General features: G+C 49.3%; 1 protein-coding gene across 1 annotated transcript in view; it reads left to right on the top strand.

Annotated features, from left to right (window-relative positions):
- Positions 1-911: 911 nt before the first annotated feature.
- The window catches only part of ACSBG1 (acyl-CoA synthetase bubblegum family member 1), a 59,200-nt gene continuing 34,121 nt past the window's right edge, over positions 912-25,990 (top strand). Inside the window, exons 1-2 of the mRNA XM_058294593.2 lie at positions 912-1,229; positions 23,648-23,742. Of these exons, the coding sequence (XP_058150576.1) occupies positions 1,012-1,229; positions 23,648-23,742 (313 nt within the window). The 5' untranslated portion in view covers positions 912-1,011. The remainder of the gene's footprint in view (positions 1,230-23,647; positions 23,743-25,990) is intronic.

Raw genomic sequence — 25,990 nt, forward strand, 5'->3', positions numbered from 1 at the left:
CAGTACCGGGGAGGTAGAGCCAGGGTCCAGCAGCCCATGTCCTAGCTTTCCTTGTAAACAGCCCCACTCTTTCCCAGTCGCCCGCCTTCACCACAGTTAGGACGGCTACCTGTGACCCAGCTGGACCCACTGGGGGGCGTCTCACAGGAATCCCCACTAAGGCCTTCTGTACAGAATTGGCCTTAGAGGGGAGACAGGTGGTATTCAGAGAAAGTTCCCTGTTTTCCTTGCCCTACACCAATTTTCCACATCTGTTTGTGGATGCCTGAAACCCCACCATTCAGACTTCTTTTCTGTGGCTGAAGGAACAGATCCACGCTTATATCACGTGCTCCGGGACAGCCTCATTCCTATGTCCTCTAGATCAATCTGATTTGGTGCAAATGCTTCAATCGACTGTGTAATAATCCTCAGTGTTGGAGATAATCTCTTTCCTTCCTCCAGACTGCGGCTCCCAGAGGGCGGGAGCCATGGATACCTTCTCCTTGGGTCTCCAGCCTCCCGCACAGGGCTGGGGTGATGGACTGAACGGGCAAAATCCCCTCCCAGGCTGCGTCCAGACGCAGCGAGGGCAGGTTGCAGTGGGGGCCGGCTGGGGTGATGGACTGAACGGGCAAAATCCCCTCCCAGGCTGCGTCCAGACGCAGCGAGGGCAGGTTGCAGTGGGGGCCGGCAGGGTTAGCAGCGCCTCAGGCTCCGGGTGCACATTTGGGCTGAGAATCCCTTTTGCCCCAATGTGGCCTTTTAAAGCCAGTGGGGAGGTTTTCTGGGGGCCCAGAAGTTCTCAGCCCATTGGCCAGGCCTCCTGGGAGATCCGGAGTGGATTTGCATCAAAAAGAACACTGGCTTCATTGAAATTCTCCTCATCATGAGCAAAACAAAACCACGAAGAAAAGGAAAGTTTTAATCCTGAGCAACTTCACCGCTGAGGAGTGTTTTGAGCTTCTAAAAATAGAGAGGAAATGGGCCTCTTTGGGCCACTCTGGTGCCGCCCCCCTCTGCCCCCGCCCCATGCCCGCCCCCACTGCCCAGTCAAGGCCAGCCTCTCCCGGCGGGGCAGTGGGAGGCCAAGCTCTCTTCGGCAGATGCCCACGGCAGATGCCTCGCAGTTCTGGAGCTGGATGCAGCTGCCCTCCCAGGGACCCCAGCATGCCAGGCAGCGGAGAGGCCCCGCAGGAGAGCAGGCAGGACATGAGCTCGGGGACCACCCAAGAAAACTTGGGCACCAGGTAAGCTGGCGGTCTTCTTCTGTACACTGGCCTGTGGGCCAAGTTCTGCTCTTCATCCTGCTGTGTGAAAATGGGCAAGCTGTTTCCCTCTCTGGGAAGTGAAGGGAAGTGTCTGGATGATTTCTAAAATGGAATCAGCACTGCTTAACCTGCTCCCTTTCCTGGCCATGAAGGTCTCAACTGAGGAGGAGCCTCTCAGGGGCATAGCTGGGCACTGCTCTTGGATGGTGGAAGGAATTTCCAGTCAATAGGAATTTTCTCCATCACCTCAGTGGGACCTAGGACATGTGTGGTCAGTGACTGACAAGGACAGGCAGGGGCCAGAGGCTCTAGCTCCTGCTTGCTGTGTGACCTTGGCAAGTCCCTTCTCCTCTCTGGGCTGCAGCTGTCCTGTCTGTACTTGTGTGCAGGGGTTGGAGGTTTCCTAAACTCCTTCAGCTGTGTGTCTTCTAGAGCCCTCTGATCCAGAGAAAGTCAGTTCGCTTCGTCGGCATTCACCAATGCCCACTCTGGCCAGGCCCCATCTATCTAAGAAGTTGGGGATCTTGAGAAGATGGGGACCCCATCCTAGTCCAGGCAGCAGGGAGAAGACAGACTCCAAAAAACTCCAGATATCTGTGATCCATGCCCAGGAGGGATACAGACCAAGAGCGGGGCGGGGGAGAGGACTACGGTTGGGGGTTGTCGGAGACAGGCCTTGGATGTCCAGGGCGCTGTTACCAGTCAGCAAGGAGAAGAGCATTCTGGGAAGAGGGAGCAGCATTAGCAATGGTAAGGAGATGTGAAGGCACAAGGAAATTCAGGGGTGGGAGAAGTCTAGGTGGCTGGAGGACAAAAGTGGGAAGGCAGGGATAAATGCTGGGGTCTGAACTCTCTGTGGTAACGGAGAGAAATGGCCAGTGTTTGAGCTAAGGAGTGTGTGGCCACCGCTCTGGTGAGGGGTTCTGAGGCAGGAGGAATGGCCCAGAGAGGCGGTAGATGGGAATGTGCCTCAGAGCACACAGGCTCTGCAAGGGCCGTGAGCCTGCACCCTGCCCTCGGTCTCCTGAGAAGCCCCCCAAGCCAGAGCGGACTCCTGTTCCCCCAGAAGCAAGGGCTCCCTGGACAGGGCTCAGGCACAAGGGGCTTATTCCTCTTGGGGCTAAGAGGCCCCTGCAGGTGAGCGGCCAGCACCTCTACACCCAGGGCTGCAGGCTGCATCTATTCTGGGGCCTGGTTGTCCTGCTGCCTCCTCCCCTCCCTGGGGACCCAGGGCTCCAGGCGCAGGGCGTCAGGGCTCCCTCTCCCTCACAAGACGCTCACAGGCATGTTCCAAGAGTTCAGCCTGTGAGAATAAGGACAAGGGGGTTCTCAAACCTTCTTCCTCCAAAGAGCGAGGCAGGACCCGGGGGGGGGGGCCAAGGCCAGGAGCCCAGTGTGTTTTGAAGCCTACTTCTTAGGCCTCTGGTGATAAGGGGTGGCAGAGCATGAGCATGAGCAAGAGCAAGAGCATGGCCACCCCCGGGACACCTGGAGGAGGCGGGTACCTGGGCTCTTGGGCTGGGCGGCGGGTGTAGAAGACTCAGCTCCACTGGGCCTGCTCGGGGACACTGCTGAAGGGAGGCCACCACACCTCCCCCATGGAAGGGTACATAGGCAAGGGGTGCTAGGGGTGGGGTGGGGAGAAGGGTTGAAAACCCTGAGGTAGAATTCCAATTCCAATACTTCCTTGCCGAGTGACTTTGGGCAAGTTGTTTAGCCTCTCTGAGTCTCAATATCCTCCTCTGTGCAAATGAAAATATAATGCTTGACCCCCACTAACCTTACCGCAACTTTGGGTGGATTACATCAGCTTGTGCTTAGGAAGATGCTTTCAAAAGCAAAGGGTTACCATCACGGGCATAGCATCCCCTGGAACCGTCTTAGCTGTGGGCTGGGAGGACTGTGCCTTGGGTTTCAGCCCAGCTCTGCTCCTGACCTCCCCTGTGACTCTGGGCACATCAGTCACCCTCTCTGAGCCTCAGTTTCCCCATCTGTTAAATAAGAATGATAATACCTGCTTTGTCTGCCTTGCAGAGTAGCTGTGAGGAAAGAACTTTGAGCCCTCATTGAACATTGTTCTAAGCACTGACGATGTGATGCCTGCTCGCCACTTCTCTGCCCTCCAAGCCCAGCCCAGCAGCGAAGGGCTCCATCCCAGACCTGCCCATCCACCTGGCCTGGTGGCCATGGGGGGCTGCTTCTGGGGGAGGGTGGGACTGCATTCCTCCAGTAGCCTGATACTGTCTTTAACCCTCTTCCCCCTCCTCCCCACCATCCAGTGTTGCAGAGAGGGGCGGCAGCGGGCAGGCTGGGAGCTGGAGGCAGTTTTGCACCCTGGCCTGACCCACACGCATTCCCCTTGAATTCCTTTTTGTGCCACACGAGTTGCAAGACTGGAGCCAAGTAGCATGGGCAGTGTGTCTGGAGGGGAAGGAGCCCAGCCAGAGCCAGGAGAGGTGGAACCCACCCGGTCCGAAACGGTCTGGCCCTGGCCTGGCAGCTTGTGTTCTGTGCCCTTCAGGGCTGCAGCTGCAATCCATGCCACCCATCAGGGGCCCCCATGGAGCATGCCCAGGGGGCAGGCCTGAGCTGGGCCTGGACTCTGCCCCTCTTATGCCCTCTGTCCAGTAGCGACACCAGCCTCCCTGAGCCTGAAGAACCCCAGGCTGGAGGAGGGGCTTGCAAAGAGCTGGGGAAGGGACTGGGCCATTCTCCGATGGCAGGCAGGGACACTGCTGATCACAGGTGTGGCTGTGGGAGTTCCAGGTGGCCCTCAGACCCGTTAGGTTGGAGCCAGGGCAACTCCTGGGTCTGGATAGGTCTGTGTAGGCAGACGGGGCCAAAGAAGGCAGCGGGGAGCCCCAGGGGATGCTGGAAGCCAGAGAAGCCTGGGAAGGGCCTGGTTTTAGGGAGGTGAATCTGGCAGTGGGAAGTGGGCTGGAGGCAAGTGGCTGGCAGATGGCAGCCCGCAGGGTAGAGTTGGGCCGGGGAAGGATGTGAAGCTCTGAATCAACTGCAGTCACCCCAGGCTCCCAGCTGCCTCTCCCAGCACAGCCCGTCCAGAGAATGGCTGCAGAGGGGCCCCTCGGAGCAGTGCAGGGCCGACACGGGAGGCTGCTGCCAGCTCAGTGAGAAGGGCCCTTCCACGGGCAAAGCTTTCCAAGGATGGCAGAGTGAGCTCCCCATCTTTGGGGAGTCAGGTGTCCTTAAGAGTATGAGCTGTGCAGGGCCTTCTTGTTCTGGGATTCTTCCCCACTCCCCCTCCGCACTTCCCCATGATATGGAACCTAGGATTTTTTTTTTCAGATTTTGATATCTTTATTGTTTTCATAAGTGTATGTTCATTTCTTCAAAATTATTTATTGTTCAACCTGTCAGGCCAAACACGGAGAATCTCATAGAAAACAAGGCGAGACAAGAGTTTGCCTTAAGGAGTTACTATGCTTGCAGCAAAGACAGAGATTAATCAAATACTGTAACTATACAATTAATTGTTAAGCTATAATTATGATATGTGCCATGAAGGAAGGAAAAAATTATGGAGGAAATAGAACAGAGGACTGACTTAGTCTTGAGGGAATAGGGAAAGGCTTCCCAGGGAAGCAACATTTAAACTGCACTTGGTTAGGGGAGTGCAAAGGTCCTGGGGTAGGCCCGTGGGCATAGGACAGAGCATGTGGGACTGTATTGTAAGAGCCACAGGAAGCCAAGGTGCTGGTATCAAGAGTCTCAGGACAAAGAAAGGGTAGGGAGCATCTGGGAAGTCAGAGACCCCAGGGCAGAGCAGCCTTGGTCCCAGACATCTGATTACAGCTCTGGGTGCCTTCAGGATACAGGCCCGCCCAGCCCAGCCCTGGTTCCTTGCAGGGGCTGCTGAGTTGTTAGCCAGGGGCAGCAGAGCCGGGGCTGGCCTGGAGTCAGGACACCAAGCATGGAGCTGACTTGCTCTGTCCCCAGGCAAGTCCCTACGTAATAGATTCCCAGTCCAGATGGTCTTTTTAGGCTACTGAGTCCAATCCACTCTATCCCACACATCATCAAACTACTCTGACTTGAATACCTCCAGGGATAGAGAACTCACTACCTACCTCTCCATCATCCCCTACAAAAGATGCAATTCCATTTAGGGACAATGGTGCAGGAGAAAGCCCTATCTCACACTGGGTCCTATGAGAGACCCCTGGCCTTGGCTTTGCCCCCTCTTCTCCAGACTGCCCTGGCCCTGAGCAAGGGAGACTGTGAGAAGCACTTGTGTTCGGGGCTAGAATGGTGTAATTGAAAGAAACTGTAAAGATTCCATGTGAAGGTCGTCCAGGTCTAGCACAGACTCTGGCCCTAAGAAGCTGTAAAATAAGAATTTACATTTGCAGAATTTACATCAGAATTTAATAGATTGCTTGTTTTTTTAAATTAATGGAGGCAAAATTTCCAAATACTGAAATGCACAGGTATTAAGAGGTATCTGATGACTTTTGACAAATGTGTACCCCCATGTAATCAACAAAATATAGAACATTTTTATGACTCTGGAAAGTTCTTCTATGACTCTTCCAGTCAGCCCCAGTCTCCACCCTCATCCCTCATAGGCAACCACTGTTTTAGACAGCCACAGATCAGGCTGTACCTAAACGTCACGTAAATGGAATCATCCAGTATGTACTTTTTTTGCACCCGGCTTCTTTCATTCATAATTACATTTGTGAGATTCATCCAAGTTGTTAAATGTGTCAGTAGTTCATTCTTTTGTATTGTTGAATAGAATTCCATTGTATGGCTATACCACAATTCGTTTATCCCTCCTCTTTTTTTTTTTTTTTTAAAAAGATTTATTTATTTATTTCTCTCCCCTCTCCCCCCACCCTGGTTGTCTGTTCTCTGTGTCTATTCTCTGCATCTTGTTTCTTTGTCCACTTCTGTTGTCAGCGGCACAGGAATCTGTGTCTCTTTTTGTTGTGTCATCTTGTTGTGTCAGCTCTCTGTGTGGGTGGTGCCATTCTCAGGCAGGCTGTACTTTCTTTCCCACTGGGCGGCTCTCCTTACGGGGCGCACTCCTTACGTGTGGGGCTCCCCCACCCAGGGGACACCCCTGCGTGGCAGGGCACTCCTTGCGTGCATCAGCACTGCGCATGGGCCAGCTCCATACGGATCAAGAAGGTCCGGGGTTTGAACCGCGGACCTCCCATGTGGTAGACGGACGCCCTAACCACTGGGCCAAGTCCGTTTCCCTATCCCTCCTCTTGATAGATACTTGGGTTGTTTCCAGTTTGGGGCTTTTATGAAGTAAGTTTCTATGAAGCATCCTTGAATAAGGCTTTCTGTGAACATATGAACTTATTTTTTTAGGTAAATGCCTAGGAATAGAATTGCTGGGTCAAAGGATAGATATATGTTTAAAGAAACTTCCAGAAAATTTCCAAACTGCCTGTACCATTTTCTTTATTCATTGATTTTTTAAAAATACACTTGGGTCTTTTTTTTTTTTTTTAAGATTTATTTTATTCATTTCTCTCCCCTTACCCTCCATTGTCTGCTCTCTGTGTTCATTCGCTGTGTGTTCTTCTGCGTCCGCTTGTATTATCAGGTAGCACTGGGAAACTCTTTTTTTTGCATCATCTTGCTGCGTCAGCTCTCCACATGTATGGTGCCACTCCTGGGCAGGCTACCCTTTTTTTTTCCCACGCGGGGCGGCTCTCCTTGTGGGGTGCACTCCTTGCGTGTGGGGCTTCTCCACGCGGGGCGACTCTGTGTGGCATGGCACCCCTTGTATGTGGCAGCACTACGTGTGGGCCAGCTCACCACATGGGTCAGGAGGCCCTGGGTATAGAACCTTGGGCCCTCCATACGTTAGGCAGACACTCTATCTGTTGAGCCATGTCCACTTCCCGGTTGTACCATTTTAAACCCCACTAGCAGTTTCTATTGTTCCACATCTTTGTCAACACTACATATTGTTAATCTTTGTAATTTTAGCCATTCTGATAAGTAAATAGTGGTATGTCATTATGGTTTTAATTAGAATTTCCATGATGGTCAGTGTTGATGAGTATGTTTTCATGTGCTTATTGGTCATTTCTATATCTCCTTTTTTGAAATGTCTGTTTTAATCTTAACTCATTTTATAACTGGACTCTTTGTCCTTTAATTACTGATTTGTAGGAACCCTTTATATATTCTGTATTTAAGTCCTTTGTCAGATAGATGCATTGCAAATATTTTCTCCCAGTTTGTGGTTTGTCTTCATTTTCTTACGGTGTCTTTTTTTTTTTTTTTTTTTTGAGGTACCAGAGCCAGGGATTGAACCTGGGACCTCATAGACAGGAAGTTGGTGCTCAACCACTGAGCCACATTGGCTTTCCTGAGTTGGTTCTTTTTCTTGTTTTCCTGGTACCTGTTTTTGTTTTTGGGAGGCACTGGGAACCAAACCCAGAGCTTCCCGTGTGGGAAGCAGGCACTCAACTGCTTGAGCCTCATCTGCTCCCCTTAATGGTGTCTTTTGACAAACAAATACTTCTAATCTGATTAGGTCCAACTTAACAAATTTTTTCTTTTATGGTTACTGCTATTATGTCTTCTCTAAGAAATCTTTGCCTATTCCAAGGTCTTGAAGATATTTTCCTGTGTGTTCCAATAGAAGCTTTATAGTTTAATTTTTATGTTGAGATCTATGACCCAATTCAAATTAATCTTTTGTATAGTGTACAGTAAAGGTCAATTTCCATTTTTTTCTCCATATAGTTATCCAGTCGGTCCAGGGTCATTTGTTGAAAATATTTTCTTTTTTTTTTCTCGTACTTTAAATTTCCTTTACTCCTTTGTCAAAAATTAATTGACCATAAATGTAAGGGCCTATATTGGGACTTTCTTCTACTGAGCTGTTTTTCTATCTTTATATCAATCCTTGCTATCCTCATTACTGTAGCTTTCTACTATGTCTTTTTTTTTTTTGCTTTTATAAGAGGATTTATTTAGGGTGAAATGCTTACAGATTTGAGGCTGCACAAATGTCCAAATCAAGGCATCATCAGAGATACTTTCTCACCAAAGGGCGGTTGCTGGCAGATCCTGAAGTCCTGCCATGTGGTGAGGCAAGACAATGCTGGTCTTGCTGTCTTTTCTCCTGGGGCGCAGCTGTGGGCCATCAGGCATCTCTCCCTGGACCTCATCTCCTTGCGCCTCTGGGGCTCTTTCTGTAGCTGTAGGTGAACCTGGCAGGTTCAAATGGCACATGGCAGGGTCAAAATGGCAGAGCTCCCTTTTCTGTGTGTTGTCTCTCACTGTCTGAGTGTTCTCAGTTTAGGTACGACCCAGCACGAGGGTGGAGACCTAACATGGGTCATGCCAACCAAAAGCCCTAAAGTGATTTAATCAAGTGATCTCATCAAAGGCCCTCTACCTCGACACCACTTTCCCTGAACTCTCTACTATGTTTTGATTTCAGGTAGTATTGGTACTCTGACTTTGTTTCTTTTTTCTTCCCCCAAGCTTATTTTGGCTATCCTTGGTGTGGTATGCCCCTCAATGATTCTTGCCTCCTGGGACTCACTCTCTTGTGTAATCCCCCTCTTGAGTGTGGGCTGGACCTATATTTTTGACTCACTTTTAATAAGTAGAATATAGCAAAAGCGATGGGCTTTGCTCCAAAGATTAGGTTACAAAATTACTGGCTTTCATTTTGGTTGCTCTGTGGGAAGCCAGCTGCCATGTTGTAAGCTCTCTGTGGAGAGGTCCAGGTGGCAAGGCACAGTGGGAGGCCTCTGGCCAACAGCCAGTGAGGATCCTTTGCCCTCAATACACCAGCCTTCAAGTCTCTGAGTCCTGCCAACAACCAATGAGTGAGCTTGGAGGTGGGTCTTCTCCAGCTGAACCTTCAGATAATTCTGTAGCCCTGGTCACAGTTTGACTGCAACCTCATGAAAGACCTTGAGCCAGAGGGACTCAGATAAGCCACAACTATATTCCTGACTCACAGAACCTGAGATAATAAATGTTTTTTTAAAAAGTAACTGTGTTGCCTTGCATCTTGGGTTGATATCCATCGCTTAGAAAAAGTCTTTTTGGCTAGGGGCAACACATAGTGATACCAGCAGCCTCTGAGGGCCTGTAGCATACACATGTGGCTAAAATATTATGGGAACTAACATTTGAGTCAGGCTGGGCCACTGAGGGCCTGGTGGTCCAACTTCATTAATCACTGGGAAAAGGGAAACTGAGGCATGAGGCAGATAACTGGGTTTGAGGAGAGGTAGGTCTAGCCCATTCCCCTAACACTACTCCTCCGAGCTGTGAAGTTTTCCTTTTGAAGTATCTCCATGTATGGTGGACAGGAGCCAGGCAGCCTGGGGCAGGGCATGGTCTGTGCCCTTTCCCCTGTGTGACGAGAAGCCCTCTGGCCTGGGAGTTTGTTTTTTAGAGGGCGCTGGGCTCCACTGGCCTGATCACAAGGCCCTCACTTGAGGGGAGGGCTGTCATGTCCCACCTCCTTTTCCCTCCCTCTGAATCTATTACTATTTTGCACTCTTAACATCTGTCAATAAAAATTATCTACACTGAAAGAAAAAAAGTTACTGTATAATAATAATACAATAGTTGTTGTATAATAATAGTTTTCTAAAGCAAGATCCTTTATATTTCTATGTAAATTTTAGAATTATCTTGTCACTTTCTATAAAAAAGACTGTTGGCATTTTGACTGGGATTGAATTGACTCTATATTTCAAATTGGGGAGACTCTTCTGATTCATGAACATGGTATATGTTTCCATTTATTTAGTTTTGTGATTTATCTCAACTATGTTTTGTATTTTTCAGGGTGTATGTCTTCTTCATTTTTTCTTACTTACTCCTATGAATGTTTTGTTTTTGATGCTGTATAATTGTACTTTTAAAATTAATTTTTCCAATTATTTGCTGCTAACATATAGAAATACAATTGATTTTTTAAAATTTCTCTCCCCTTCCCCCTCCCCCAGTTGTCTGTTCTCTGTGTCCATTTGCTGCGTGTTCTGCTTTGCGTGTTTTGTCCTCTTCTGTTGTTGTCAGCGGCATGGGAATCTGTGTTTCTTTTTGTTGCTTCATCTTGTTGTGTCAGCTCTCTGTGTGTGCGGCACCTTTCTTGGGCAGGCTGCTCTTGCTTTTGTGCTGGGTGGCTCTCCTTATGGGGCACACTCCTTGCACATGGGGCTCCCCTACGCGGGGGACACCCCTGCGTGGGAGGGCACTCCTTGCACACATCAGCACTGCACATGGGCCAGCTCCACACGGTTCAAGGAGCCCCGGGGTTTGAACCGCCGACCTCCCATGTGGTAGGCAGACGCCCTATGTATTGGGCCTAGTCTGCTTGCCTGAAACTTTGCTTTTTAAAATATAACAGCATAGGGAGCTGAGGTGGCTCAAGTGATTGAGCACCTCCCTCCCACACCAGAAGGTCCCACAATTGGTTCTCGGTGCCTCCTAAGGAGAAAGAAGAAAAGACAAGTAGACACGTAAAGAGCACTTTATTGAGATATAATATATCTCAACTTTATTGAGATATAATTCACATACCATACAGTTAACAGTTTAAAGTATACAATTCAGTGGTTTCTAGGATACCCACAGAGTTGTACAACCATCATCATAAACAATTTTAGGACATTTTCATCCCCCCAAAAAGAAGCCCCATACCTATTAGCTGTCATTCCTCATTTCCCCCCATTCTTACCCCTCCTCAGCCTTAGGCAAATATGATTTACTTTCTGTCTCTATTGTTTTGCCTATTGTGGACATCTCAGATATGAAATCATATAGCACCTGGTCTTTTGTTGACTGGTTTATTTCACTCAGCATCATATTTTCAAGGTTCATCCATATTGTTACATGTATCAGTACATCATTCTTTTTCATTGCCAAATGGATTATCCACATAATCCATTACATGGATATAACACATTTTATGTATCCATTCATCAGTTGATGGATGAACATTTGGTTCGTTCCATTTTTGGCTAATTTTTAAAATCAGTTTTATTGATACATATTAACAAAGCGTACTATCCATCCAAACTGTACTATCACTGGCATTTGGTATAATCATATAGTTGTGCATTCATCAATTCAATCACCATCATTTTTGGCTATTATGATTACTGCTGTTATGAACATTTGTGTGCAAGTTTTTAGGTGGAATTTGTTTTAATTTCTATTGAGTATATCCCTATGAATGGGATTGTTGTATCATATGGCAAGTCTATGTTTAACATTTTGAGGAGCTAACAACCTGTTTTCCAAAGTTGATGCATTTCTACCAACAGCATGTCAGTGTTCCAATTTCCCCACATCCTCACTAAAACTTATCTGTTTTTTTTATTATAACCACGATAACATGTGTGAAGTGGTACTTCAGAGTGGTTTTGATTTTCATTTCCCTGATGGTGAATGATGATCATCTCTTTAATGTGCTTATTGGCCATTTGAACATCTTCTTTGGAAAAAAATATCTATTCGGATTGTTTGCTCATTTTTAAACTTTTTATTTTTGAATTTTAATAGTTATTTTTTATTCTAGATACTTTTTTGTTAGATATATAATTTGGAGAAATTTTCTTCCATTCTGTGGGTTGTCTTTCACTTTCTTGATTGTGTCCTTTGAAGCACAAATATTAATTTTGATGAAGTCCAATATATCTATTTTTTTCCTTTAGTTGCTTGTACTTTTGGTGTCATATCTAAAAAGTTTATCCTGATCCGAGGTCACAAAAATTTATTCTCCTATTTTCATATAAGAGTTTTAAATTTTAGCTCTTACATTTAGGCTTATGATCCATTTTGAGTTAATGGATGTGGTGTGAGGTAGAAGTCCAAATTTATTCTTTTGCATGTGAATATCCAGTTTTCCTAGCACCACTGGTTGCAAAGACCATTCTTTCCCCCATTAATTTGTTTTCACACCTTGTTGAAAATCAGTTGTGAGGGTCAATTTCTGGATTCTCAATTGGATTCCATTAATCAAATAGAGAATCCAGAAATTCACACTATGCCAGTGCCATACTGTCTTGATTACCATAGTTTTGTAGTAAGTTTTGAAATCAGGAAGTGTGGATTCTCCAACATTGTTCTTCTTTTTCAAGACTGTTTTGGCTATTCTGGGTTCCTTGAATTCCCCCCCACTCCCCACACCTCCCATTTTTCCCACATCAGAAACTTCTTTCAGAGTGTGGTACATTCATTGCAATTGATTAATACATTTTGGAGCACTGCTACACAGCATGGATTATAGTTTACATTGTAGTTTGCACTCTCTCCCAGTCCATTCAGTGGGTTATGGCAGGATATATAATGTCCTGCATCTGTCCCTGCAGTATCATTCAGGACAATTCCAAAGTCCCAAAAATGCCCCCATAACACATCTCCTTTTCCTTCTCCCTGCCTTCAGCAATTCCGTGGCCACTGTCTCCACATCAGTGATATCATTTCTTCCATTGCCAGAGTCACAATAATTCTATAGTAGAATACCAGTGAGTCCACTCTAGTCCATATTTTATTCCTCCATCCTGAGGACCCTGGGATGGCAATGCCCACTCCTCCTCTCAATTGAGAGGGGGCTTTGATCCCACATGGCTTGTGAATGGGACTCTTTTGCCTGAAGCTATAGACTCTCTCGGTTCCTGGTGTGGTGGTTGCCCATCCTCATCTCCCTGTCAGCTGACCTGGGTAAGTGCAATGAACTGGAGAGTAGGTACTGCAACTCTGCTGAGGCTCAGGGCCCAGCTGGCACATGGACAGCCCAGAGATTCAAGTCTCCTGGGCATACACCAACCCAGTGCCAACTGCAGGTTCAATAAAAGGGACAGAGAGGCATGTGTAGAGAAGTCACATCTGAGTCCAACTCCATCACACTCAGGAGCACAAATTCCAAAGTAGGACCAATTGGCAAGGCACCAAACTCTGGAGCCATCTGCCATGACCGTATGCCCTGGGTGTCTCCATAGCCCTCAGGAGCACCACTACTTGGGGTTGTATCTACTTTGGCTGTCTCTGAGATCCTGCTAAGATGTGCATAAGTGTGATCCCTTTGATGACCTCTGTAGCAGTTTGATATTATTGATGAATTCCAAAAGGATATATTGGATTATGTTTGTAAACTGGTCTTTTCCTCTGGGCATATGAGATTATATTAGATTCAGAGGTTTACTTGATTAAGTAATCAATCAATTAAGTAAGTGATTAAGTAATCAAGTCAACCTCTTGTGTCAGTAGGGCATTGAGTACCCACCACTTGGTGGATGGGGACTTGCAGATAAAAGGCATGGCAAAGGAGAGAGTTGAGGGTTCTTAATGTTAGAGTTTTGATGTTGGAGTTTGATGCAGAAGTCTTAAGCTGGCACCCTGGGAAGTAAGCACACAGAGGAAAGAGAAGTAAGCTCCAGGAAAAAAGGAACATTGAACCCAGAAAGAAGCAAGACCCTGGAAGGGAGGAACCCAGGAAGCCTGAACCCTCGCAGACATCGGCAGCCATCTTGCTCCAACATGTGAAAACAGACGTTAGTGAGGGAAGTAACCTATGCTTCATAGCCTGGTATCTGTAAGCTCCTACCCTAAATAAATACCCTTTATAAAAACCAACCAATTTCTGGTGTTTTGCATCAGTACCCCTTTGACTGACTAATACAACCTCCCAACTAATTTTGAAATCTCTTAGCCATATAAACTCATTTGTCTTCACCACTTCCCCCTTTTATTCAAGGTCTTTTTCTAGGTGAATCACCAGCCAGTACTTGGTAGTAATCCCTCAGTGCCAGGGAGGCTCATACATGAGAGTCATGTCCCACCTGGGGAAAAGTAATGTATTTATATGCTGAGTTTGGCTTAGAGAGTTGCCACATTTGAGCAACACATTTGAGGAAGTAACTCTTAGGCACCTGCAACCCTAGGCCATGTTGAAATTTCAGGCACAACAGACTCATAAGCACAGTCATCAGTATTAAGGGCCCATCGCTGGACCATCCTTCTTCAATGGTCATTGCCTTTGCACTTGGGGAATTATTGCTGTTCCATTGGGGAATGTGACAGAGCTCCCCAGGATGGGAACCCAGCACTCCCTCCATTGTCCTGTGAATCTCTGCCCACTGTTTTAATCCCCAATGAGTATCCAAACATACCTATATATCTTATATGCATGCCCAGGTGAACTCCCTTCCATGGATCCCCCATCAATGACACCCCACAATCAATGCTCCTCCCCTGTCATAGTTGAACCCCTCTGTGATCCAAAACTTCTTCAAAAATGAAGCCTAACATATTTCCAAATTCTGTTAATAGGAAAAGGAAATAGTAATGATAGGTTTAAACATTAGAAATAAAATACAAAATAATTTAGAAAAACTAAAATAGAGTAAAAAATGGGGTATTAAAAATGAAAAATATTATTAAAAAAATGTTTTGGATGTTTTGCCTTTCATCACTGTAATAGCTGTGGTCCTATATGTATAATGGCAAGGCAGTCTCTTCCATTTCATCCTCAGTGTCTTATCTCTTTTTTTTTTTTTCATTATGTCTTCAAAGAAGTTTTAGGTCACAGTATAGACACATACAGAATATGGGGGACTCCCATATACCCAAAATCCTCCCCCTTTTCCCCCTTCCCCAACAATGATCTTTTTACATGTGGATGTTACATTTTCTACAACTGATGTACAAATATTGAAACATAGCTACAAACCATGGTTACATTATGGTTTATATTATGGTTTACATTTTAGTCCGTACACTTACAAATTTTTGGTGAAATTTAACATTGCCTTTATCCATCATTGCACAATCATGTAGAATACTTCCATTGCCCCCCAATTACCCGCTCTTCTGTCTATTCTATTCCTCTTTCCCCCTCCCCTCAGGGCCCATAGTAACAACCAAGCTTCACTAGTTGAAAGACAAGATTCATAGATGCTTGCAACAATGTCGAGGGCTTGACAGTCTAGTCTGTCCTCCCCTGTTAGGAGCCACCTGTGCTCTCATGAGACACCCTCCCCTCTGTTTGAGAACATTGGGCCTCCCCAGGATGGGGGTACAATGTCTTCCCACTCATTTTATGGGTCTCCACTCACTGATAGAACACACTATGACAAGATGAGCACACACACACTCCTTAAAAGCCTGCCCCAGGCGCACCCTGTGCCAGATGCCCCTGTCAAACACCTTAAAACAGTAACCCTTCCTCATTATATTGTCCAAAGAATTTTTTCAACATTATAGTTTCAACCATGTACCCACCAATCCCCGATGTTCTCCTGCTCCCCACCCAACCCTCCCCCCCAATTCCATGGACTGTAGCCCCCATCAAGCCTGCACAGCCCAACCCAGTACTATCCCTCTATCCCCATCACATCCTTTCATTGCACAACTACTTACCTCCACCTTATCATAGATTTCACCCATGTGGGTGTTGGCTCACAACCTTCCTCCCGCCCCCACCCCACTCCTTTTCCTGTAAGCCTGTCTTCCAGACTAGCTCTCTGAGACGGCTCAACTTCCTTTAGCTCTTTAGGACAGAGGAGAGGAGAAGTCTGGGTTTCTTTCTGGGATTCACTAGAACTGAGGTGGTTAATAAAGCACAGGTTTCCCAACCCCATGGGGACCTTGACCTTAAAACTGCCCTTAGCACAGATCAAGTCTGCCTCCGTTTTTTCACCTTATTGGTGCCACCTCTCACCCCAGAGGCAGCTTGGGATTTTGGAGTTGTTGCTTGCAGGGGAACAGGGGACCTGGTTTTAGAAGACGCTGGTGGGGCCCACTGCTGGCTAGTCTCTGAAGTGGAGCAGGAAGAGAGCAAAGGACAAGGTATGGGGACATTGGGTACTATGGAATAAGGACTCTCAAGGGGGTGGGGGTGAGTTGGGGCAGTTGGCTGAGTTTTATGAAGCAAATAATGGATAAGCATAGTGTACTTGGTATTCTGGCTTCAGAGCCACTCACAGAGACCTGGATGTGTGAGGCTGAGCAAGTCTAAAGCTCTCCAGGCTGCCATTGCCTCCTCTGGAAAGTGGGACTATTCATAATACCTGCACAACAGGGCTACCTTGAGAATGCAGTGAGCCAATGCACCCTAAGCAGAGAGCACTTAGCACAGGCCTGGTCTAGAAAGAAAAATAAACAAGGCCAAGTAAACCTTTCATCCGTCCCCAGCGGCGCAGAGCATCTCCCACGGCTCTGCCAGTAACGGCAGCAGACCCCTGTCTCTCTCACCTGTACCGGCAGGCCCCTCTCCTGCCATTCCTCTTACGTAAGACTCACGCACATGGGCAGCTGGAGCCCGTGCCATGTGGGTCTGAGGTATCTGGGGCCGCACCTCACCAGCAGCCCTAGGGCGGTCTGGGGCCGGTCCCCAACCACGCCCTGCTGCAATGCCTCATCACCTGGATCCCGGGACACCTGCGGCAGCTGGCTCCCACACTTACAATGTCTTAGCCGGAGGAGCAAAGGGGTGCTGAGCCCTGTGCCTGCCAGTCACGAAAAGGAGGAAGGCAAGGACCTTGAGGCAGCCAGACCCTCCTAGGCACACCCTCTGCCGTGAGTCATCTGTGAGGGGCTTGGGCCAGGCACTAGGAGTCGGGCGAGTGCTGTCAGGAGGCCTGATCCCGGAGAGGAGGCAGTCCGTGCAGACTACAGAGAGGTGGGGGGCGTGGGGTGTGCCGTGCAGTGCAATGGGGGGGCCAGTGTGCAGTCAGCGCTGCAGAATAAGTTGATGCTATTGGGAGCACCAGAGGTGTAGAGGGACTGGATTGTGTGGCCGGGACCATGAATTTGGGGGAGGCGCTGTTTTTCTCCCTGTTCAGGGATTTTAGGATACAGAAGTATTTAGGCAATGCCCTCCTTTGAGAACATTCTCCAGCCATCTGGGAGAAGAGTTTTCCCTTTGACTGTCTCCTGAGCAGAGAAAGGTGGAAACTAAAATAAATAACAGGGAGGGTAGGGAATGGCGGTCAGAAACCTTTGCCAAGAAGGGCTCTTGGAAATTTAATTTCTCTGCGTGTCCTGGCTAGGAATTGGCCCTGAAGAATAGAGAGCAGAGCCCCAAGGCTGCCATCTCTTGCGTGGTATGTGTTGCTCTTGCTAGAACATGTGGGTTTAGGAGGCATAAATTACTGGCAGGTGCCCAGCCCCGGGTAAGTCATGCCTGGGAAGGAGGGCAAGCTGCCCCTCGCCCTGCCAGGTCTGCTGTGACTCACCCTGTGTCTCTGTTGCAGGGTGGTTTGGTGGAGCCCAGCCTTCCTGGGGCTGATAGGACCCTCCCCAGGGGACACTGGCACGTTCCCCAAGGTGCGAGCTCGTGGGGCATAGCTGCCCCACAGGTAACATGCCAGAGGTGCTCCTGCTCAGGTCTGCCGGCAACATCCTGAGGACCGTGTAAGGAACAAACACCCCTGTCCTCCTGCCCATCTCCTGACCCCCAGTCTTGCTCACAGGGAGCGTCCCAGGGCTTGACACCTGGACCCCCAGAATTGGGTTTGGGGTTTTCACCCCACTCAGTCTCCCTCCCAATCTCACCAAAGAATCGTGCCTCTTCTCACTCCCCAAAAGATCCATGAGAGCCCACATATGGTAATGATGAGAGCTGACTATGTACTAAGCACTTGCTTCATACAGTCTTATCCTCAAAATAACCCTAGGATATTTGCAGAAACCTGAGGCTTGGAGAAGTACGGTGATGTGCCCAAGTTCACACAGCTAGTAAAGTGACTTGAACCCAGGCAGGCAGACTCTGATGAACCTTAATGTTAAGTTGTTTCAAGAAAGCATTTGTTGAGCCCCTACTGCATGCAGAACATTGGCTTGCAGCTGAAAGCCTAATAGGAAGAAAGGGCTTAGAAATAAACAGGAGATGGACCCCTGTCCTTGATGGGCTTGTGGACAAAATGAGGGCTCCCCTTGACTGCACATGGTTTGGTACAACCAATATTTACTGAACTCCAGTGGTGTGCCTCCACAAGTACTGGCGGTTGGAGGACAGAGGTGAATCAGGCATGACTTCTGCCTGCAAGGAGCTAGCCAAGTCATGTGTGGCCTTCAAAGCCCAAACCTAAGCGTTCAAGGGTCATGAGGGTGAGAAGGTGTTGACGATAATCCAGGAAGGCTTTCTGAAGGAGGAGTTGAAGGAGGGATAGGAAGTTCTGTCTTCAAACTGGTTTCCATGAACTTGTCCTGCAAGATAGTGCTAAAGAAGGAAGGGTAAGGAGATGACCAAGCAACCAAAATATGGGTAAGAAAAAGGAAGAATGCAGCCCCACCCTCAGACTTCTCTCCCAATCCTTCTCCCACTTCGCATCATATTTGCTCAAACACGCTGAGGGTTTTTATGCTCCCCATTCTACCGGGTAGGTGCTGAAGAAATTTTTCTGTGAAAGGAGTATCAGAGTACTTAAACTATGTGCATGTGTGTGCGTGTAGGTGTGTGTGAGTATGTGTGCACATGGGGAGTGTGTGCATGTGTGTGTACTGTGTGGTTGGGTGCACATACCCATGCTTAGGGGTGAGAAAAAAATCCTTGTCCTCATTGATGGGAGAGGTACTGCTCTTTCAGGATGGTCTTCTTCCTGCTAGGAATTAGGGAAACAGACAAAGTTTGATTTGTTGGCACATCCTGATGAGTGATGTGCCCTCAGTCTAATCTCCCACGTCTGTTGTCATTCTACTATGTCAGGTGATACACCCCTGGGACTGTAACCAACTTCTGGAGTACTGGATTCCAGGAGGAGTGTGATTTTCCAGGGTAACAGAACAATATGTTAATCACCTCCTGCAGGCTCATTATGATCACGGTGATAGTAGTAGCATCTCACCTGTTGGTGTCACTTACCAGCCACTTGTCCTCCCCGGGATAGCAGCAAGAATCAAGAGAAGGGCCCCAAAGTGCTTTTTTTTTTTTTTAAGGTTTATTTATTTCTCCTGCCCACCCCCAGCTGTCTGTTCTCTGTGTCCATTTGCTGTGTGTTCTTCTGTGTCCACTTCTATTCTTGTCAGCGGCACCGGGAATCTGGTCTCTTTTTGTTGCGTCATCTTGTTGTGTCAGTTCTCCGTGTGTGTTTGGCACCATTCCTGGGCAGGCTGGACTTTCTTTCACACTGGGTGGCTCTCCTTATGGGGCACACTCCTTGTGCATGGGGCTCCCCTACGTGGGGGACACCCCTTCGTGGCATGGCACTCCTTGTGCGCATCAACACTGCACATGGGCCAGCTCCACACGGGTCGAGGAGGTCCTGGGTTTGAACCGCGGACCTCCCATGTAGTAGGCAGATGCTCTATCTGTTGAGCCAAGTCCGATTCCCCGAAAGTGCTTTTGAGGAGCCAAAACAGAGAGTAGTGTTGGAACAGGAAGTTTTCTTTGTGCAAAACATTGCAAGTTCCCTTTTAGAACCCATCTCCTCTGATTTAACCTGCAATTCTGACAAGCTGAGTTATCCAGCTTGGTTAACTGGTTTCCTAGTCAGCTACAAAAAAGACATCGCAAGTTAGGCAAGAAATGAGTTGCTAGAGGCCAGCACAATGACAGTGGCAAGAGGTGACCTCTAGTAATGCAGGTGAGGATTAAAATAATAAGAAACAACGACTAGGTGTAAGAACTCAGGCAGTGGCCACATCAGGCAGGGGTGACAGCCCTGGGTGTATTTAAGTTTGGATCTCTGTGTTATGAGCCAGTAAATCTGTTGCAAGTAGCAACCCTGAGTGACAAAGGTGCAGGGAGGTTCCGTGCATTTCATTTCAGATAATGGGGGAGTGTGACATCCATTTAAAGCAGGGGTTCTTAACCTTTTTTTGTTCCACAGACCCTTTGCCAGTCAGGTGAAATGAATACTACTGTAATTTATTTGTTGCATACATTCATCAGTAAAGGAAATGCTAGATTTCAGTTAGAGGTCAGAGAAAATAAAGATAATATGCTGATTTTTTTCAACTCAAGCTCATGGACCCCCTGAAATCTTTCCACGGACCTCCAAAGGGTCCATGGACCCCTGGTTAAGAACCCCTGATTTATTTTTTTATTTTTATTTTTATTTTTTATTTTTATTGATTTTGTAAAAATATTACATTAAAAAAAACAATATGAGGTCCCATTCAACCCCACCGCCCTCACCCCACCACTCCCCCCCCCCCCCCAGCAACACTCGTTCCCATCATCATGACACATCCATTGCATTTGGTAAGTACATCTTTGGGCACCTCTGTACCTCATAGTCAATGGTCCACATCATGGCCCATACTCTCCCCCATTCCATCCAGTGGGCCCTGGGAGGATTTACAATGTCCGGTGATTGCCCCTGAAGCACCATCCAGGGCAACTCCAAGTCCCAAAGGCGCCTCCACCTCTCATCTCTTCCTGCCATTCCCCATACCCATCAGCCACCATGTCCACTTTACCCACTCCAATGCCACCTTTTCTCTGTGGACCTTGGATTGGTTGTGTCCGTTGCACCTCTGTGTCAAGAGGAGGCTCAGATTCCACATGGATACTGGATGCAATCCTCCTGCTTTCAGTTGTAGGCACTCTAGGCTCCATGGTGTGGTGGTTGTCCTTCTTTAACTCCATCTTAGCTGAGTGAGGTGAGTCCAATAAATCAGATTGTAGGAGCTGGAGTCTGTTGAGGCTCAGGGCCTGGCTATCATATTGTCAGTCCAGAGATTCAAATCCCCTAAATATATCTTAAACCCCAACACCAACTACAATTCCAGTAAAGTAGCATGAAAGTCTTATGAAAAGAGATCCCATCTGAGTCCAGTTTCATCACGCAGAAACACCAGCTCCAAAGAAGGGCCATCTGACCTGGCAGTGAACCCCATCTGCCATGACCATAGAACCCGTGGGTCTCTTTAGCCCTCCAAGGAACCAATACCTGGGGATTGTATCTACTTTATCTGTCTCTTAGACTCTGCTCAGTTGTGCATAAGGGCAATCCTTCTGACAGCCTCCAGACTCTTTTTTAGAGACTTGTAGCCACATAAACTCATTTTTCCTTTCCTTTTCCCCCTTACATTAGGTCAAACAGCATTTAAAGTCATGTTATTATATGTAGACAGGGATATTCTGCTGATCCGCATTGAACCTTCAATTCAAGGTCATTTTCCAGTTGCATCATCAGTTGGTAGTTGATAGTGATCCTTCGAAGAACCCCTGATTTAAAGGGACTGGCAAGTGGAAGCCAAGCTTTGCTTATTTGGAAATTTAGGTTTCTTCTGCCCACTCTGACATTTGGTTCATCAGGCACTCAACATTTTTAGGCACAGGAGGTAGAGTTGAACAAGGGCCTTTGTGGGATGATCGCAAGGATAAATGAGGTGTCCCTGTCAGACTGAATACTGGTGAAGGGCCAAGGTCCACCCTGTCATGGAAGGGAGGGGGAAAGACGGAAAAGGAGAGCTGGGCAAGAACAGTACTGAGCAAGAAGAGGGCAAGACACTGTAGAAAAGGCCCCTGCGAGGGGCAAGGTCCTTCCAACAGCACCATCCTCCCTAGAAATAGAAGGTTCTGATCACGATGAGAGCACGGTGCCCTTGGCTTGCTCGGGCAGACGTCTTTTCATTTTGTCTCTGTTTAGCTGTTCTAAAACCAGAATCAGTTTATAAACATTTTCTTAGGTGGGGGATATGCTAATGCCTGTACCTTTTGGTGGTGAGAATTTAAAAACAGACTTGTTTGTGAGGAAGCATTTGAGATTGTGGGAGATTGCAGTCGAAGAAGGCCTTGGCTAATTTGGGGGTGGCTGAAAAGCTGAGCCCTGGGTTTGCTCCACACTTGGGCTGCATCTTTTGAGGACACAGGCAGTGATGGAGCTTGGACTTGATGCCCTTCTGAGAAGTCTAGTCCTCCCGCTCCCTTGAAGTGAGGTCTCCCCTGGACTCTCACAGTGTGGGATGCTGCGTACAGCTGAGTGTGTGTGTCCCCTCAGCCGTCTGAGCTCAGGGGCTGTTTTGTTAACATTAGGGTCTTTTTTATCCCGAAGTGGAGGCGGCTTCTACCAGCCAACCCTAGACAGTCATGGCAGTGACTGATGTGCTGCAGCCAGCAGGAGAAGTTCTGTGGCATTCAGAGCCCTCTGTTTCCCAGCACGGCAGTCCTCACCCCAGAAGCGTCCTTTGTCATCTTTTTCAGTCCCCCCAGCAACCTCCCTGGAGGAGGTTGCCATAGCGACAAAAGGGCTGCTCCAACCCTGTGACCCAGGTCTTGCTCACACATTCCCAGGGAGGGGGCCAGCTCAGCCCCCCACACCTCCCACTTCTCCCTCCCTTCCTAACCCCCTGATGTCTTTTGCTTTAAAACCAATCTCAGGTTCTTAAGCAGACTGCAGCCAGGTGGGCCTGGGTGTGTTCGCAAACTTAGTTTGAACCTGCGATACCGACAAGAAGTAAGGCCGAATGGGAGAAGCAGGTAACTGGCCCAGCGGCCTGGGAACTGGGCAGGGGTGGGGCCAGCCCCACCCTGACGCACTGGACTCCCTGGAGTCAGGGTCCTGCCCTCAGGGCTGCCACGACCAGCTGCACAGTTGTGCACGGTATTCTCCAGGGATCTCTCTCCAGAGCTGATGACTGTGACATGTGGCCCTGGGATGGTGCATTGCTTCAGCCTTACCTGGTGCTGAGGGGTGCACTGAACCCCACCCATTCCTCCACCCACAGGGTTGAGGTCTGTCCAGTTGAGCCCTGAGGAGGAATGGTGCCGAGGCACGGGGAGGCAGAGTTGGTAAAGGAGGTCCAGGGAAACCCCCGGCTGTGCTGGCCCCTGAGGAGACCCAGTTCAGGGGCCACCAAGCCTGGAAGCCAAGGGGTATCGGGGCAGGAGTGAAGGCAGATGGCCCTGAGCCACCAGTCTCCTGGTCCCGTGTCTTTTCTCTCCGTGGGGTGAACAGACATGGAGTGCTAACACAGGCACCATGAAGGAGGGGAGAGGTTACTTGGGGGCCTGCTTAGGAACGTCCTTAGCCCCTCTCTGGGTGTCTAAGCATGGCTGCCCTCACGGCCTGAGGACTGGTGGGGTGGGGAAGGGAGGACTGCCCAGCCCTGAAGACCTACACCCCCACTGGGCCTGAACCCATATGGGATCACTGAGGCCCGGAGAGAGGCATGCATTTGCCCAGAGTCACACAGCAAATTAGAGTAGAGCAGGACTTGATTTTTCTTACCGAATCCCCAAGGATTCCGTGGCCCTGCCTAGAAGCTGCATGGAGCACTATTGGGGTGGGGTTAGGGAATCAATCCCTTATGGTGCAGCTACTGAGGTCTTGCTCCTGACCCCATCTGGGGGTCCCTCTGTCTGCAGGAGGCAGATATGCCAGGGCGCCCCTTGGGGGAACTGCCATGTACGTTGAGCCGCAGACCAGGAACCCAGCCCATCCTCCGTGTTCTAACGAATGCTGCCTCCCCCTGTCCCGCAGCTCCCTGACTGACAAGCAGACGCTCTCCGAAGAGTCCCTGAGCCGTGCTCTTGAGCACCCCGTGAAGGCAAAGGATGCCCAGTTGGAATACCCAGGTGAGCCGGCTGGGAGGCTGCTGGGCCGGGGTGGGGGGCGGCGGAGGACTTGGAGCTCTGGGTGTGGGGGAGGGGGCTGGGGGAGGTCAGTACAAGACTGGGAGGGGGCCTGCGGAAATCCCGCTGCTCTCCCCGCCCCTAGGGACCCCTCCAGCCCCCCTGTCCTGGTTGCCACCATCACCCGCATCTGGGCCAGGCAGGGCCTCACGGGGCGGTGGCTCCTTGAGGTCTTGAGGTCAGAGTTGCAACAGGAAGGGAGGAGGCCCAGATAGGCCATGCTTGGGGCCGGGCCTGGCTCACCAGGGTGAGGCACAGGCAAGCAGGAGGCTGGGAGAGCTTGATGGAAAATTGGAAAGTCACATGTCCTTTTAATGACCTTCATCCATAGATAATTGTGTCTTACCCAAGGCAGAATTAGCATTTACCCCGAAGAGTCATCAAAACAATAATAATAATAATATAGCTTTTGTTCACTTTTTATTGGCTGTGCAACAATATTGTAGCAACAACAGAAGTTTAGGGGGAAAAAAAGGGAACAAAAAGAGCCCAGCACCCAGAGGGTCCTTGCGTTCTGTTTGTGCTGTCCTTGGGATGGTCTATTCTTGCCATTTTATCTTGTCCCTTGCTGTCTCACCTCTGGGGACGAAGAGCTCCACCCCCATTGCTGGTCTTCCCAGCTGTGAAATCCCTTGGCTCCTCAGAATAGACGGCTATGATCCCAAGCCCACCCGCCCCATGTTCGAGTGGGAGCTGGCTGAGGAGATGGTGAGCTGGTTGTGTCTGAAGAGTGCTGGTATTTAGTATAGAGTACCCTTCAGTTTGGGTATGGCTGGTGGTTTCCTCACGTTAGACAAGGGCTATCAGTTTGGGGAGTGGGTGGTAGTGTTTGAAGTGAGACTAGCTGGGGAGGAGGCCGGTAGAGGAGGCCAGTTCTGGGGTCCCTGAATGGGCAGAATGGTGGGACTGGAGCCAAGGGACTGGAGCCAAGCCCTCTTTAGTCAGCTGTCACGGGGCCTGGGAGGGGCAGGGAGGGCTTAGCGTCGGCTGTCTCGCCCCTGCCACAAGCACTGTCGTGGGCTGGAGGTGGGAGGCAGGGCACTAAACCCACTTTCAGTCAGGAAACTGAGGTGTGAGGAGGCACTTGACTAGGGGGAGATGTTTGGCCAAAGCTATGGCCACTTGGTTCCCCAGGCTGCCCGTCTCCTTGGAAACCAATTCCAATCCCTTTGCCTGGGTTTTGCCTCTGCCCTCAGACAAGCTGCCTCACCCAGGCTGCCCAGGCCATGTCTCAGGGGACCTTGGCAGGGATGTGGCCTTAGGGGCGGGAGGCTATGCTTTCCAGGGGTGGAAGGCTTCTCTTGTCCTGAGACAAAGAAGGAACTGGGCCAAGGAGAGGACCCACTGGTTTCTGAGGGATTGAAAGGCACCAGAGAGAGCCCAGGGATGGGGGCGAGCTCGCCCAGGCAGCCGCCCACATCCGTCCTCCCAGGAGCTAGCACGCCTCCCTGCCTTGCTGTGACACCTTGGGCAAGTCCCATCTGCTCACTCAGGCTCCATTTCCTCAGTCTCTATCATCCCTTCTCTGCTGTCCTCAAAGAGCAGGGGTCAGAATCTGGGGTGTGGCTGTGCACAGGGGAGCCCTGGAGCTTGGGTTCTGAGCATGGGCATTGGCATTTCTTGGAATTTGGGAGTCAGGAAGGGAGCTAATGTGGGAGAAGCTCGGTGTTCCCCAGGGAAGAAGGAGTAATCCTCAGCCCTGCGGCTTCGATGGTTCAGTCTGACTGGCTGTCCTTGGGCCACCCTGCAGCAGTGGGACACTCAGAACAGGCAGCTCCTGGACAAGTGGGGTCAGGATCCCAGCGCGGGCCCCATCAAGGGGGCTGGCCACACCACCTGAGCCTCTAGGGGCGGGGCTGGGGAATGGGTAGACACCTGTGGGGGAGGCTCGGCCAGCACTGTCTTTTTCAGCAGGACTTTGGGAAGCTGGTCAGGGACAGCCAGGCTGGGCATGGGCAGAGACCTTGGAGAGTACTGCATGACCCCCTCCCTCCATCCGTACTGTGTGGGGAGTGGGGCTGCTGGGGATACTGAGGTGGACTTGCCCTCAAAGAACTCCTAGCCTGGGGTCAGGCAGGTCCTGGAGGAGGGGCACGGATAGGTTGAGGAAGGAAAGCCTACCTGGGGACTGGAGAGTCAGGGAGGGCTTCCAGGTGGAGGAGGACGTCCAACCGTCTTAGGGATGATGTTC

The sequence above is a fragment of the Dasypus novemcinctus genome, chromosome 3 (genome assembly GCF_030445035.2).
Source record: "Dasypus novemcinctus isolate mDasNov1 chromosome 3, mDasNov1.1.hap2, whole genome shotgun sequence".
Lineage (NCBI taxonomy): Eukaryota > Metazoa > Chordata > Mammalia > Cingulata > Dasypodidae > Dasypus > Dasypus novemcinctus.